The sequence below is a fragment of the Sapajus apella genome, unplaced genomic scaffold (assembly GCF_009761245.1).
Source record: "Sapajus apella isolate SASKATOON/1434 unplaced genomic scaffold, GSC_monkey_1.0 scaffold41, whole genome shotgun sequence".
Taxonomy (NCBI): Eukaryota; Metazoa; Chordata; class Mammalia; order Primates; family Cebidae; genus Sapajus; species Sapajus apella.
Genome location: NW_022436981.1, coordinates 13,275,266 through 13,289,166, shown reverse-complemented (window position 1 = coordinate 13,289,166; position 13,901 = coordinate 13,275,266). Strand labels below are relative to the sequence as shown.

Genomic DNA, 13,901 nt, shown 5'->3' with positions numbered 1-13,901 from the left:
GAAGATATGCACATCTCTTACTTTATATCAAAAGCTAACAATGATTATGCTTATCGAGGACGGCATGTTGAAAGTCCAGATAGGTTGAAAGCTAGGCCTCTTGAGCCAAACAGCCAAGTTGTGACTGCAAAGAACAAGCACTTGAAGAAAATTATAAGTACGACTCAATCAACACAATAATGGTAAGGAAGCAAAATCGTTTTCTGGCTGATGTGTAGAAAGTTTGAGTGTTCTGTGTGGAAGATCAAAGCAGCCACATTAGTCCTTTATATCAAAGCCTAATTCAGAGCAAAGCCAGGACTCTCCTCCATTCTATGAAGGCTGAGAGAGGTGAGGAAGCTGCAGAAGAAAGGTCTGAAAGTAGCAGATGTTGGTTCATGAGGTTTAAGGAAAGAAGCTATCTCCAAAGCAAAAAAAGTGCAGGGTGAAACAGCAACTATTGATGAAGAAGCTATAATAAGTTATCCAGGAAATCTATGTAAGATCACTGATAAAGTGGCTACACAAAACCACAGATTTTTAAATGTAGATTAAGCAGCCTTCTATTGGAAGAAGATTCTATGTAGGACTTTCATAGCTAGAGGAGTCAGTGGCTGGCTTCAGCACTTCTGATAGTCTGATTCTCTTGTTAGGAGCTAATATACTTGGAGAGATTAAGTTGAAGCTAATACTCATTTACCATTCTAAAAAATTCTTGGACCTCTAAGTATCATGCTGGATCTACTCTTCCTGGGCTCTGCAAATGGAACAACAAAACCTGGATTTTGTTGTTTACATCTGTTTACAGCATGGTTTACTAAATATTTTAGGCACACTGTTGAGACCTACTGACCAGAAAAAAGATTCCTTTCAAAATATTACTGCCCATTGACAATGTACTCCACCACCCAAGAGCTCTGATGGAGATATACAAGGAGATGAATGGTTTTTATCATGCTCACTAGCACAACACCCATTCTGCTGTCCATGGATGAAGGAATAATGTTGACTCTCAAGTTTTGTTATTTTAAAAACTGACTTTGTAATGCTATAGCTTCCATAGATAATGATTATCCTGGATAATCTGGGCAACCTTCTGGAAAGGATTCACCATTCTAGATGCCACTAAAAACACTCATAATTTATGAGGGGTCAAAATATCAACACAAACAAGGGTTTAGAAGCAGTTAATTCTTACCTTCTGGATGGCTTTGAGGGGTTCAAGACTTCAGCAGAGGATTTCATTGCAGATTTTGTAGAAATAGCAAGAGAGCTTGAATTACAAGTGGAACCTAAAGATGTGACTAGATTGCTGCAAACTCATAATAAAATTGAATGAATGATGAGTTGCTTCTTATGGTTCAGCAAAAAAAAAAAAAAAAAAAAAGTGGTTTCTGGAGATAAAAATCTAGTCCTGGTGAAGATACTAGAAACATTGCTTAAATGACAACAAAGGATTTAGAATTTATAATAAGTCTATTTACTAAAGTAGTGGCAGGATATGAGAGAATCAACTCCAATTTTAAAAGATCTACACAAAATAAAGTGCTATCAAACAGCCTTGCACACTACAAAGAAGGTTTTATGACAGGAAGAGTCATCAATATGACAAATTTTGCTGTTGTCTTTTAAGAATCTGCCACAGCCATATCAACCTTCAGCAATCACCACCAAGATCAGTCAGCAAGTATCAACATTGAGCCAAGACCACCATTTACTAGCCAAAAGATTACAACTTGCTGAAGACTCAGATGATCACTAGCATTTTTTAAATCAATAAATACTTTTTAACTAAGGTATGTACATTGTTAAAGATAGAATCCCTGGCCAGAACTTCCAATACAATGTTGAATAGAAGTGGTGAGAGAGAGCATCCTTGTCTTGTGCAGTTTACAGAGGGAATGCTTCCAGTTTTTGCCCATTCAGTATAATACTGGCTGTGGGTTAGTCATAAATAGCTCTTATTATTTTGAGATATATTCCATCGATACCTGCTTTATTGAGAGTTTTTAGGCCAGGGCAATCAGGAAAGCAAAAGAAATAAAGGGTATTCAATTAGGAAAAGAGGAAGTCAAATTCTATTTGCAGATGATATGATTGTATATTTGGAAGACCCCATCATCTCAGCCCAGAATCTTCTTAAGCTGATAAGCAACTTCTGCAAAGTCTCGCTCAGGATACAAAATCAATGTGCAAAAATCACAAGCATTCCTACACACCAGTAATAGAGTCAAATCATGAGTGAACTCTCATTCACAACGGCTACAAAAAGAATACCTAGGAATACAACTAACAAGGGATGTGAAGGATCTCTTCAAGGAGAACTACAAACCACTGCTCAAGGAAATAAGAGAGGACACAAACAGATGGAAAAACATACCATGCTCATGGTTAGAGAGAATCAATATCATAAAAATGGCCATACTGCCCAAAGTAATTTATAAATTAAATGATATCCCCATCAAGCTACCATTGACTTTCTTCACAGAATTGGAAAAAAATACCTTAAATTTCTTATGGAACCAGAAAAGAGCCTGCATAGCTAAGACAATCGTATGCAAAAAACAAAAATCAAAGCTGGAGGCATCGTGCTCCCTGACTTCAAACTATACTATAAAGCTACAGCAATAAAAACAGCATGGTGCTGGTACCAAAACAGAGATATAGACAAATGGAACACAGCAGAGGCCTCAGAAATAACACCAGACATCTATAACCATCTGATCTTTGACAAACTTGACAAAAACCAGCAATGGGGAAAGGATTCCCTATTTAATAAATGGCATTGGGAAAGCTGGCTAGCCATATGCAGAAAGCTGAAACTGGATCCCTTCCTTAGACAAAAATTAACTCTGTATGGATTAAAGATTTTAACGTAAGACTTAACACCATAAAAACCCTAAAAGAAAATGTAGGCAATACCATTTAGGACATAGGCATGGGCAAGGACTATATGACTGAAGCACCAAAAGCAATGGCAACAAAAGCCAAAATTGACAAATGGGACCTAAATAAACTTAAGAGCTTCTGCACAGCAAAAGAAACTCTCATGAGAGTAAACTCGTAAGCAACAGAATGGGAGATAGTTTTTGCAGTCTACCCATCTGACAAAGGGCTCATATCCAAAATCTACAAAGAACTTAAACAGATATAGAAGAAAAAGATAACCCCATCAAAAAGTGGGTAAAGGATATGAACAGACATTTCTCTAAAGATGTTTATGCAGCCAACATATGCACAAAAGCTCATCATCACTGGTCATTAGAGAAATGCAAATCAAAAACAATTTGAGATGCCGTCTCATGCCAGTTACAATGGTGATCATGAAAAAAATCAGGAGACAACAGATGCTGGAGAGAATGTGGAGAAATAGGAACGCTTTTACACTGTTGGTGGGAGTGTCAATTAGTTCAACCATTTTGGAAGACAGTGTGGTGATTCCTCAAGGATCTGGAAATAGAAATACCATTTGACCCAGCAGTCCCATTACTGGGTATATACCCAAAGGATTATAAATCATTCTCTTATAAAGACACGTGCACACATATGTTCATTGCAGCACTGTTCACAATAGCAAAGACTTGGAACTAACTCAAATACCCATCAATGATAGGCTGGATAAGGAAAATGTGGCACATATACACCATGGAGTACTATGCAGCCATAAAAAAGGATGAGTTCGTGTCCTTTGCAGGGACATGGATAAAGCTGGAAACCATCATTCTCAGCAAACTGACACAAGAACAGAAAACCAAACACCACATGTTCTCACTCATAAGTGGATGTTGAACAAGAGAACACATGGACACATGGAGAATAACATACACTGGGGCTTGTTGGGGGGTGGGGCACTAGGGGAGGGATAGCATTAGGAGAAATACCTAATGTAGATGACAGGGTAATGGATGCAGCAAGCCCCCATGGCATGGGTATACCTATGTAACAAACCTGCACATTCTGCACATGTACCCCAGAACTATATATATATAAAAAGAAAATAAAAAGATGTAATCCAATTGCATACTTATAGACTGCAGTATAATGTAATCGTAACTTTTTTTTCCCATGAGATGGGGTCTTGCCCTATCACCCAGGCTAGAGTGCAGTGGCAATATCTCCACTTACTGCATCCTCTGCCTCCAGGTTCAAGCAATTCTCCTGCCTCAGCCTCCCAAGTAGCTGGGACTACAGGTGCTCAAGTCACCATGCTGGGCTAATTTTTTGTATTTTTAGTAGAGACAGGGGTTTCACCATGTTAGCCAGGATGGTCTCAATCTCCTGACCTCGTGATCCACCTGCCTTGGCCTCCCAAAGTGTTGGGATTACAGGCGTGAGCCACAGTGCTGGTCACCATAACTTTTATATGCACTAGGAAATCAAAACAATTGTGATATTCACTTTATTGTGATACTTTATTGAATGGTCTAGAACTAAATTTACAGTACCTCCCCAGTAAATATTTCTGACATATGCCTGTATGAAGCCTCTAAAAGAACTAACAGGGAAAATGGTAAGTCCTGGATCATTACGGAACTGCTAAGAAAGGTTGTTTATTGCATGCTAGATACTGAGAATCTTTGAAAAAGAATTAAATCATGTGGTGGCCCTGCCTAAATCTGTGGTGATTTAGTAGGCAAGTCCTTGGTATACAGATGCTCTTTGACTTAGAATGGGGCTATATCCCAATAAACACAGCAAAAGTTTACAATATCATAAGCTCAAGTATCATAGCTTAGCCTAGCCTCCCTTACACATGCTCAGAACGTTTACATTAGTCTACAGTTGGGCAAATTCATCTGACACAAAGCCTATCTTACAATTAAGTTTTGAATATCTTGTGCAATTTATTGAATACTCTACTGAAAGTGACAAACAGAATGCTTGTATGGGTATTCATGGCCTGTTTTCTACTGAATGTGTATTGCTTTCAAACCCTCATAAAGTTGAAAGATCTTAAGTAAAAGCATTGTAAATCAGATACAATCCATAGTTACTAAAATCGAAACATTCTGCTCTTGTTCTCAACTTTGATAGGCACTATTTCTTGCCTAATGAATACAATGTAAATTATGCATGTTGAAACAACAGATAGTAGTCAAAACAAGAAAAGAATTAATTGAAGTTATTTCTATAGAATATTTTATATTATGTAATTAATACATGTTTTTAGTATTTAGAAATAATACAATCATGAAAAAGCTAAAGTTCTCCTTTGTTTACCTAATCCATACGTAATAGATTACCTTAATATGCTGATACCAACATGGTACAAACCTTTCTCTCATCTCTTTTGAGAAAATATATTTTTGTTATATGATTTTAATTACATGAATATATATTTTTTGGGTTTAAAAAAGAATGTTTAGCCATATTTTAAATAATGTGAGGTAATTTTAACTGTTGCAACTTTGTATTAGCATCAGTTTATGTAATCATATCACTCAAAAAAGACATTTTGCTTTTTTCCAAGTTGGGACTCTGAAAATAAATGCTGTACTGAAAATCCTGCAATGCTGCACAAGTGAGAATATTTCTAATACACATAATTATGACAGTAACTAATATTAAAAGTTGCTATCTGTGCCCCGAATCATGAAAAAATTTGGAAACCCCTCCTGAAACAAGTATTTTGATGCATATATGTTGTTAGCTAGCTCTATGAATCTATACATTTATCTATAATCTATCATTTAATATATAATACTGACTTCACTATTTACTAGTTGTATAATCTTGCACAAGATGTGTTACCTTTCTTTGATTCTGTTTCCTCCTGCATAAAGTGGGAATATGAATTATATGTGCCTTGCAGAGGAGGATTACATGAGTTGTGAGGATTAAATGAGTTATTATATATAACTAATTTAAAATAGTGATACATAGCAAATGCTCATTAAGTGTTGGCCATTATAATTGGCTTTATAGAACTGGTACCTAAAGAATTCAGACTCTTACGTCAGAGAAAACTAGAAATTCACTCTCTCTTGTAAGTACCCATAGTTGTGGTCGCAGAATTTCTTATCTTTTGAGACTTTAGAAGCAAGAGAAATTTTAGTCTTTAACCTAATTTGGCTAATCTATATTAGCAATTAACTACATACTTTAAAAAAGACTTGTCAATAGACATCAAGGCATTGTGTCTGTTGTCAAGTTTCTCTCTAGGAAAAATCCACAGGGAGAATATACCTGGGTATCATTTCTTATAAATCATATTTTATTCAGTATCAATCTCCCATAATATGCCAGACACAGCATCATATACTATAAAATATATGCTATGTACTCTATTAACTATATGGCCCAAAATACTACATGAGGGATTTATCTGAGAACAAGCAGACATTTTCCAGAAATACTGACATGGATGAAACCATTTCAGATTGTAGAAACGAAATGGCTCTACAGTTGTAGAGCCATGGACCATTGTCAAATGACTGGGTTATGCATACATTTTTATGTGACAGGACTGTGATATCAGGTAGGAAATTATTCAGGGGCCAAATTATAAAGAGTAGGGTGCGTGGTTATTTAGAGCAGTGATGTCTTTGCATAGACAATTGGAAAAAGAACTGTAATCAGCACACATTTCAAATAGTTAATTTTGACCACAGAGTACAGAACGGAATGCCGAGGGAGGAGACAGAAAACTCAAATAATTATTAAAAGTCTAGCATAATACTTCAAGCAGTGAATATCATAGACTGGAGAGTGGGATGTATGTACCAAAACACATGGGATAGGGTCAGCAGGGGTTGGAAGAGGGTGGATAACCCAGGACCCTGGAGAGGGGAGTGCTGAGAGTTAAGTGGATGTGTAGGGAAAGTATATAGCTGCAGTATAAGTCAAACTGTTAGATGTAGGATAAGGCTGACCGAATGCCACAGGAAACAAAGAAAGAAAAAAATGTAAGATGGAGCTTCCTTAGGGAACATCAACACTGTAAGTATAGGCAAGGGGAAAAAGCGATACCATAAAATAAGCCAAAAAATTATCATCAGAGATGTCAAAGAGGAGCAGGGATAAAGTGTTATTTTAGAATCCAAGGTTACCAGAACAGGACATTGAGGAAGTATGAGGCAGCCAAGAGTGCAAAGGGCTTCCAACAGGATACCTGGATTAAGTAGTGAAATGCGTCAATTAATGGGGCTTTGTGGATCTATTTTATGTAGGATCTGAGGGTGAAAAAACTGAGAATCAAGATGCTTACTAAATTTTCTGTTCTGGCCACTGGGTGACTGATGATCCCGTTAACAAAAATAGTGAACATTGAGTGTGAGGTCAGAAGTAGAAATAGTGAGCAGGAGGCATCAGGGAACTCTCCTTTAGAAGTATCTGGTAGGCAACTGGAATTCAGGTTTGTGGATAGATTTTTATGTCAAGGAGCTCTAAAGTCAGAACGTTAATTACGTGATCCGCATGGATATTTTTCAGAGCAGAGTGTTTATGCAAACACATTAGGCACATTGGTACCTACACCAACACAAAATCATGTTACGACCTCTACAAAATAAACAAAGGGTAATTACTACTGGCTTTTGTATAAATGCAAGTAAATAACTCACTGGGTATACAAGCGAATGATTAAGCTAGATGAACAATAGCATCTTAAAGCCCCTGAGCTTTGGGTAGGATTGTTATTTGTTTTTGGGTTTATCATGAATTTTTCTACCCCCAAGGTCATATCAAAATTCACATTATGGTAGCACCATTGCTGCTTTTTCAACTCTTGTACCTTCATTTGTCACTTAAAATATACTAAGGTCTTCTGTCCTGATGCTTTAGGTTTCAACTTCCTTTTCCCTTTTTTCTCTTTGGAAAATAAGAGTGAAAAAACTAACATCTCTTTTGCTTTTAAAAAGCAGTATGTCATATTTGGTTCATTTAAACTGTTGCCATGGTTAAATGTTAAATTTTATTTCTAATGTTTCTCTTTGCTTTTATAGCTATAACTATGTTTCATCCCCTCAAGACACTAATAGCATGTTTTTTTTTTTTTTTTGAGACCGAGTTTCGCTCTTGTTACCCAGGCTGGAGTGCAATGGCGCGATCTCGGCTCACCGCAACCTCCGCCTCCTGGGTTCAGGCAATTCTCCTGCCTCAGCCTCCTGAGTCGCTGGGATTACAGGCACGCGCCACCATGCCCAGCTGATTTTTTGTATTTTTAGTAGAGACGGGGTTTCACCATGTTGACCAGGATGGTCTCGATCTCCTGACCTCGTGATCCACCCGCCTCGGCCTCCCAAAGTGCAGCATGTTTTGAAGGAAAAAAAAATGGTATATGAAGGTTTTTAGACTTGTTTGTTATCCAGTTTACAGCAAGTCTAGCCCATGTTTATTATGTTTTTTCCAGGAACTAGCATGCACAACTTTGAAAGTCCAAGTAGATTTCAGAAATTTGTTTTCACTGTACATAATTACACATATTCATGGAGTACATGTGATATTTTGATAGATGTATATAATGTGTAATGATCAAATCAGGGTAATTAAGATATCCATCCCATCAAATATTTATCATTTCTTTGCATTGAGAACATTTCTAACCATTGTCTTCTAGTTATTTTGAAATGTAGAGTTAATCATTGTTAACCATTGTCACCATACTGTGCTACTGAACACTACAACTGATTTCTTCTATCAGTTTTTTTTAAAAAACTATTTTTGTGTCCATTTACCAACTGTTCTTTATCCCCTCTTCCTGCAACCATTCCCAGCTTTTGGCAACCACCACTTCACTCTCTATCTTCATGAGATCATTTATGTAGCTTACATATATGACTAAGAACATGGGATATTTGTCTCTCTGTGCCTGGCTTATCTGACTTAACATCTTCCAGTTTCATCCATGTTGCCCTAATTGACAACATTTCATCCTTTTTATGGCTGAATGATAAGCAATTGTGTATATTCTTATCACATTTTCTTTAGCCATTCATCCATTTGATGGACACTTATGTTGCTTCTGTATCTTGTTAACAGTGCTGCAATCAGTCCGAGAATGCAGATATCTCTTCAACATGATTTCCTTTGTTTTGGATATATACCTAGTGGTGAGATTGCTAAATTACACGGTAGCTCTACTTTTACTTTTGGGAGGAACCTCAAAAAATGGTTGTATTAATTTACATTTCCACCAACAGTGTACTAGTTTTCCTCTTGCTTCACATTCAGGATTTTCTTTGTTTTTACCAGTTTTTACCTCCATATATTTTATTTTGTTTTTCATAATTTTATTCTCAGACAAAAAAAATCAAACTAAAGAAATTCAAACTAAAGGAAAGGTTAAATTTATACAATATCTAGAAATGGACCACACAGAAATTTGCATAAAGTTTTTAATGATATATTTACTATTTGGCATTGGCTTCCTAATATTATTACCATTAAGAGAAAAAACAGAAATATGATTGATAACACCTGCACTATAGGTAAGGCATGTTAACTTACTTTTCTAGTGTGGACCGCAGAACATTTTAGTAATTTATGCCATGACTCTTCATTTGTAGGCAGATTCATTAGCAGTATAATTATATCCATTTCATATTAATCTCCTAAAGGATGCCCATCAGAATGTTAAAAGACATAGATCTAATTTTTTTGCCCTTCCTCCCACAGCATAATTCCACCAAGTATTTAGAGTCAGCCTAACTGCAGGCTTTGCTAGTTTGGGCACAACATTTACTTCACTTGCTATCCATTAATTTTTATTTCTGACAGAATAAGCATATGATTCTAATGCTCTACGCAATCAGACTCTTGGAACCAGATTTGGTTATAAATTTCATTGCTTGTTACATTTATGTGATGTTATATATATTACTTAGTCTGCATTAAAAGATATATATATATATATAAAAACAGATAATCTTTTGACTTTTAGGTTTTATTTTTTATAAACATAGAATTCAAATAACCTTATTTGTAGTTTTTGGCTTCTCATATAAACATGTATGTGTTATTGGCTACAGTGTTGTTATTCATATTTAATGATTTTAATTAAGACAAAAATAAATAAAAATTCCATTATCTAATGCAGAGTTTGAAAAAGTAAGGCCCAATAACCAAATTAGGTCTATTATTTGTTTTTGTATGACCTGCTATGAGTGATCTTTACATTTTTAAATGCTTGTTTGAAAAAGAAGGGCAATATTTTGCAGCATGTGGAAATCATATGAAATTCAAATTTTAGTATCAATAAGTAAAGTTTTACTGGAATATAGCCACGCCCATTCATTTACATATTGTCTATGGCTGCTTTTTTTACTACAGCAGCAAAGTTGAATAGTTGCAAGGGAGACCACTTAGCCTAAAATACTATTTGTCTCTTTAAAGAAAATGTTTGCTGACTTCTGGTCCATTGCATAGCCAACATTTTAAAAAAATTTGTGTATCAAGGAGTTTATGAAATCAAACCAATAGTAGAGTCAATTACTTCTTTTCTTGAAAAATGATGGAGGAAAATTATCCATTTCATGTTAGTGTTGAAGTGCATTTGTCCATTCCCTGAACAAACTTAGCTCCAGGGGAGATATTTCCCTGAAGAAACGGAGTGTAGAGGATGAAATAAATTCTCTCTCCTCCATTTCCCATTTTCTACTTAATCGGTTTTAATGAAGTAATTGCATAGTAGGAATAAATAACCTAGAAGTTAGAAAAATACCTTGATTTCAAAATTTAATTTAGCTTGTTTTATAGAGTAACATTAAACAAATCATTATTTGACGTAACCATGAAATGTGAGGCCTTCTATGATGGGCTCCTTTGAACTCTAATATACCTATATTTTCATTAGAAGTTGAAAGTAGATAAACTGAAAAGTGATGCTTTATTTCTTTCAGATTTTTTATTAGAAATAAAATGGGCTAGTTATTCTAATGTTATTTGTACAACATGTGAGCAAACCCTAGATACGACAACGAAAAATGTTTCATAAATCTCTATGTTTCTTCAGTATCTTACTTTATTCTAGATGCAAGATTGAAATTCTGTATTTATACTTAATCATTTAAAACAATTATAAAATGTTATGGGTGTTTCAGATTATATTCCAAAGTATGTAGTGACAGTATTTCACTTGCCTCAAATCACTGGTGGAACACAATGAGAAATTTGTCAGTTAGCTCCTGAGATACTTTTTTAAAAAATATTTATTGTACTCCAGGCACTGTTCCTGGCGCTAGGGATACATCAGTGAACAAAACAGAGCCAAATGAGATCCTTGCCTTTATGAAGCTTACATTCTAGTGGTAGGAAACAGACAAGAAACAATGCATAAATAAATGAAGAAATGGAGTAGCATTTCTAAAAGTGGTAATTGAGATGGAACAAAATCAGAACAAAGTGAGAGAAATCAAGTGTATCAGGGTGAGAGTTGCAATATTAAAAGGGTAGTGAAGGCCTTGTTGAGATGATGCTTAAGCAAGGACATGAAGATGCAGGAATTAGTCATGTAGCTATCCAGGAAGAGGACTAGTGAGAGAAAAGGCTCTTAAGTGGGAGCAAGGCTGACTGTGAGTCAAACAGCAAGGAGGTGCTGTGGCTGGATCAAGGTGAAGGAGAAGAAGAGTGACAGGAAATGAGTCAGAGGGCTAATAGTACTAAATGCATAGAGCCTTGTAAACACTCTAAGAACATTTCAGTTAGCGATATGAGGACCATAGAGGGACTGGTAGGGGAGTGCTGTAATTAAGTTTACTTGTTAAAACGTCCACTTGACTAGTTTGCTGTAGAGGAGCAAGGGCAGAAGCCGAGAGAATAGTAATAAAGATATTGCAGTAATTCACGTCAGAGATGATGGTGGCTTGGGCCAAAGCCGATTATGAAGGACGTGACAGCAGGTGCATTTTGGACATACTGAAGATAGTGTGTGAGATTTCCTCACAGATTGGATGTATAAATGAAAGAAAAAAAAGATGACTGTTTTGATTGTTTTTTTTGTTTTTTAATCCAGGCAACTATCATCAGTCAAGAATGAAGTCTACAGGTGGACAGGATTTTGGGGGATGATTAGTATCTCAACTTAATATATATATTAAGTACCACTAGAGTATGAATGAATTAAGGAATAAGCATTCATTGAGCAGATGGAACTCAATGAATGGCAGGTTCCATGCTGTGCCCTGTCATGTAGCTGGCCTAACAGAATCTTTGTTAGAGCTTCATAAGGTAAATGGTATTGTCTACATCTCACAGAAGAAGAAACTCTGGACAGATGACTTGACTGGAGTTTACATGGTTACTAAGAAGTTCTAGCTTTAAGATTGAAACTCACGTTCCACAACTTCAAATAAAACTCCTTTAAAAACTCTTAACAGTTATCTCACAAAAGAAATATTAGTATATCTGGTAAACAATCATTTATTTAAAATGTACTTTTTAATCTTCAGATTTTAACACAAGTGAGCAAAAACAAGCCTGTAAGAAGCACGAACTCTATGTGAGCTTTCGGGATCTGGGATGGCAGGTAAGAATTTTTGGTCAACTTTGATGCTTCTTTTCTGCATTATCATAAATATTTAGGAAGTCATAGTCTTTGGCATTGATTTTCCAATATAATATCCAATGACTTTTGACATGACCATATAGAATGGCTTACATACTTTATTTTCATTTCTTAATTAACCTTTTACCATTGAAACATGATTAGTAGGTTTCACAAAAAAAAAAAAAAACTATGCTGAGTAAGAAATAGAACACTATGATATTTAAGTAGAAAAAAAGAGTGCTGTTCTTTAAGTGTTCCAAAGTTTATTATAAATAGAAGATTTGTTCAGATTAGTGTAAGTAACTCCACAAAACCCCAGAGGGTCATCAACTATTGACCTAGGAAATAGAGCCCTCAACTCTAATGTCCCTGTCATGGAGATGTACAGAAATTTTATTTTCTTGCACTTAAAAATTATATTTCTGTCTTTTAGATAGTCTTTACAAACAAGATGAGGAGGAAAACTTCACCAAACTAATTTTTAATGGCTCTATGTGGTTACACTTTAAATTGAAATGTTAAGACTTCTAATATTCTATTACAATGGACTCTCATATATGAGCTCCCATATTGAGAAATACTACTAAAGTGTAAAAATGCATGTGCACATATCTTTATGGGGCACTGTTCACAATAGCAAAGACCTTGAACCAACCCAAATGTTCATCAATGATAGACTGGATAAAGAAAATGTGGCACATATATACCATGGAATACTATGCAGCCATAAAAAAAGGATGAGTTCATGTCCTTTGCAGGGATATGGATAAAGCTGGGAACCATCATTCTCAGCAAACTGACTCAAGAACAGAAATCCAAACACCACATTTTCTCACTCATAAATGGGTGAACAATGAGAACACATGGACACAGGGAGGAGAACATCATACACGAGGGCCGGTCAGGGGATGGGGGGCTAGGGGAGGAATAGCATTAGGAGAAATACCTAATGTAGATGACATGGTGATGGATGCAGCCAACCACCTTGGCACATGTATACCCACGTAACGAAACTGCACGTTCCGCACATGTACCCCAGAACTTGAAGTATAAAAAAGTAAACATATTCAAAGTTTATGATAAACTTTCAACATGAATAACTCAATAATTCTTATTTTTGTGCCAAGTTTTATTTCTCTGTGGGGAAGATATTAAGGTAACCATTCATGTACCACTTCTTTAGCTTCCCCAAATTTTTCATGTTCAGTTTTTAGGAATTTGCTCCAATTCATTTTTCCTAAAGAAACGATAAATGCATGAATGGAAAGAAAAACAGCAAGCAGAAAAAATATTAAGGTTTTAGGATATTGTCAGGCTTCTAAAACTGAGTTATTAAGAAGTAATGAGAATGATCTCAATTAAGTTTCTTCTTTTTCTTTCGGGTTCACTTGAACTTTTCAGAGTTCATCATTTCTTGTTTAAACAATATTTAGAATGC

At 35.7% G+C, this 13,901-nt stretch overlaps 1 protein-coding gene across 1 annotated transcript in view; it reads left to right on the top strand.

The window, feature by feature from the left end:
• Nucleotides 1-13,901, top strand: part of BMP5 (bone morphogenetic protein 5) — a 133,620-nt gene that overhangs the window by 113,960 nt on the left and 5,759 nt on the right. Inside the window, exon 5 of the mRNA XM_032299749.1 lies at nucleotides 12,366-12,442. Within this exon, the coding sequence (XP_032155640.1) occupies nucleotides 12,366-12,442 (77 nt within the window). The remainder of the gene's footprint in view (nucleotides 1-12,365; nucleotides 12,443-13,901) is intronic.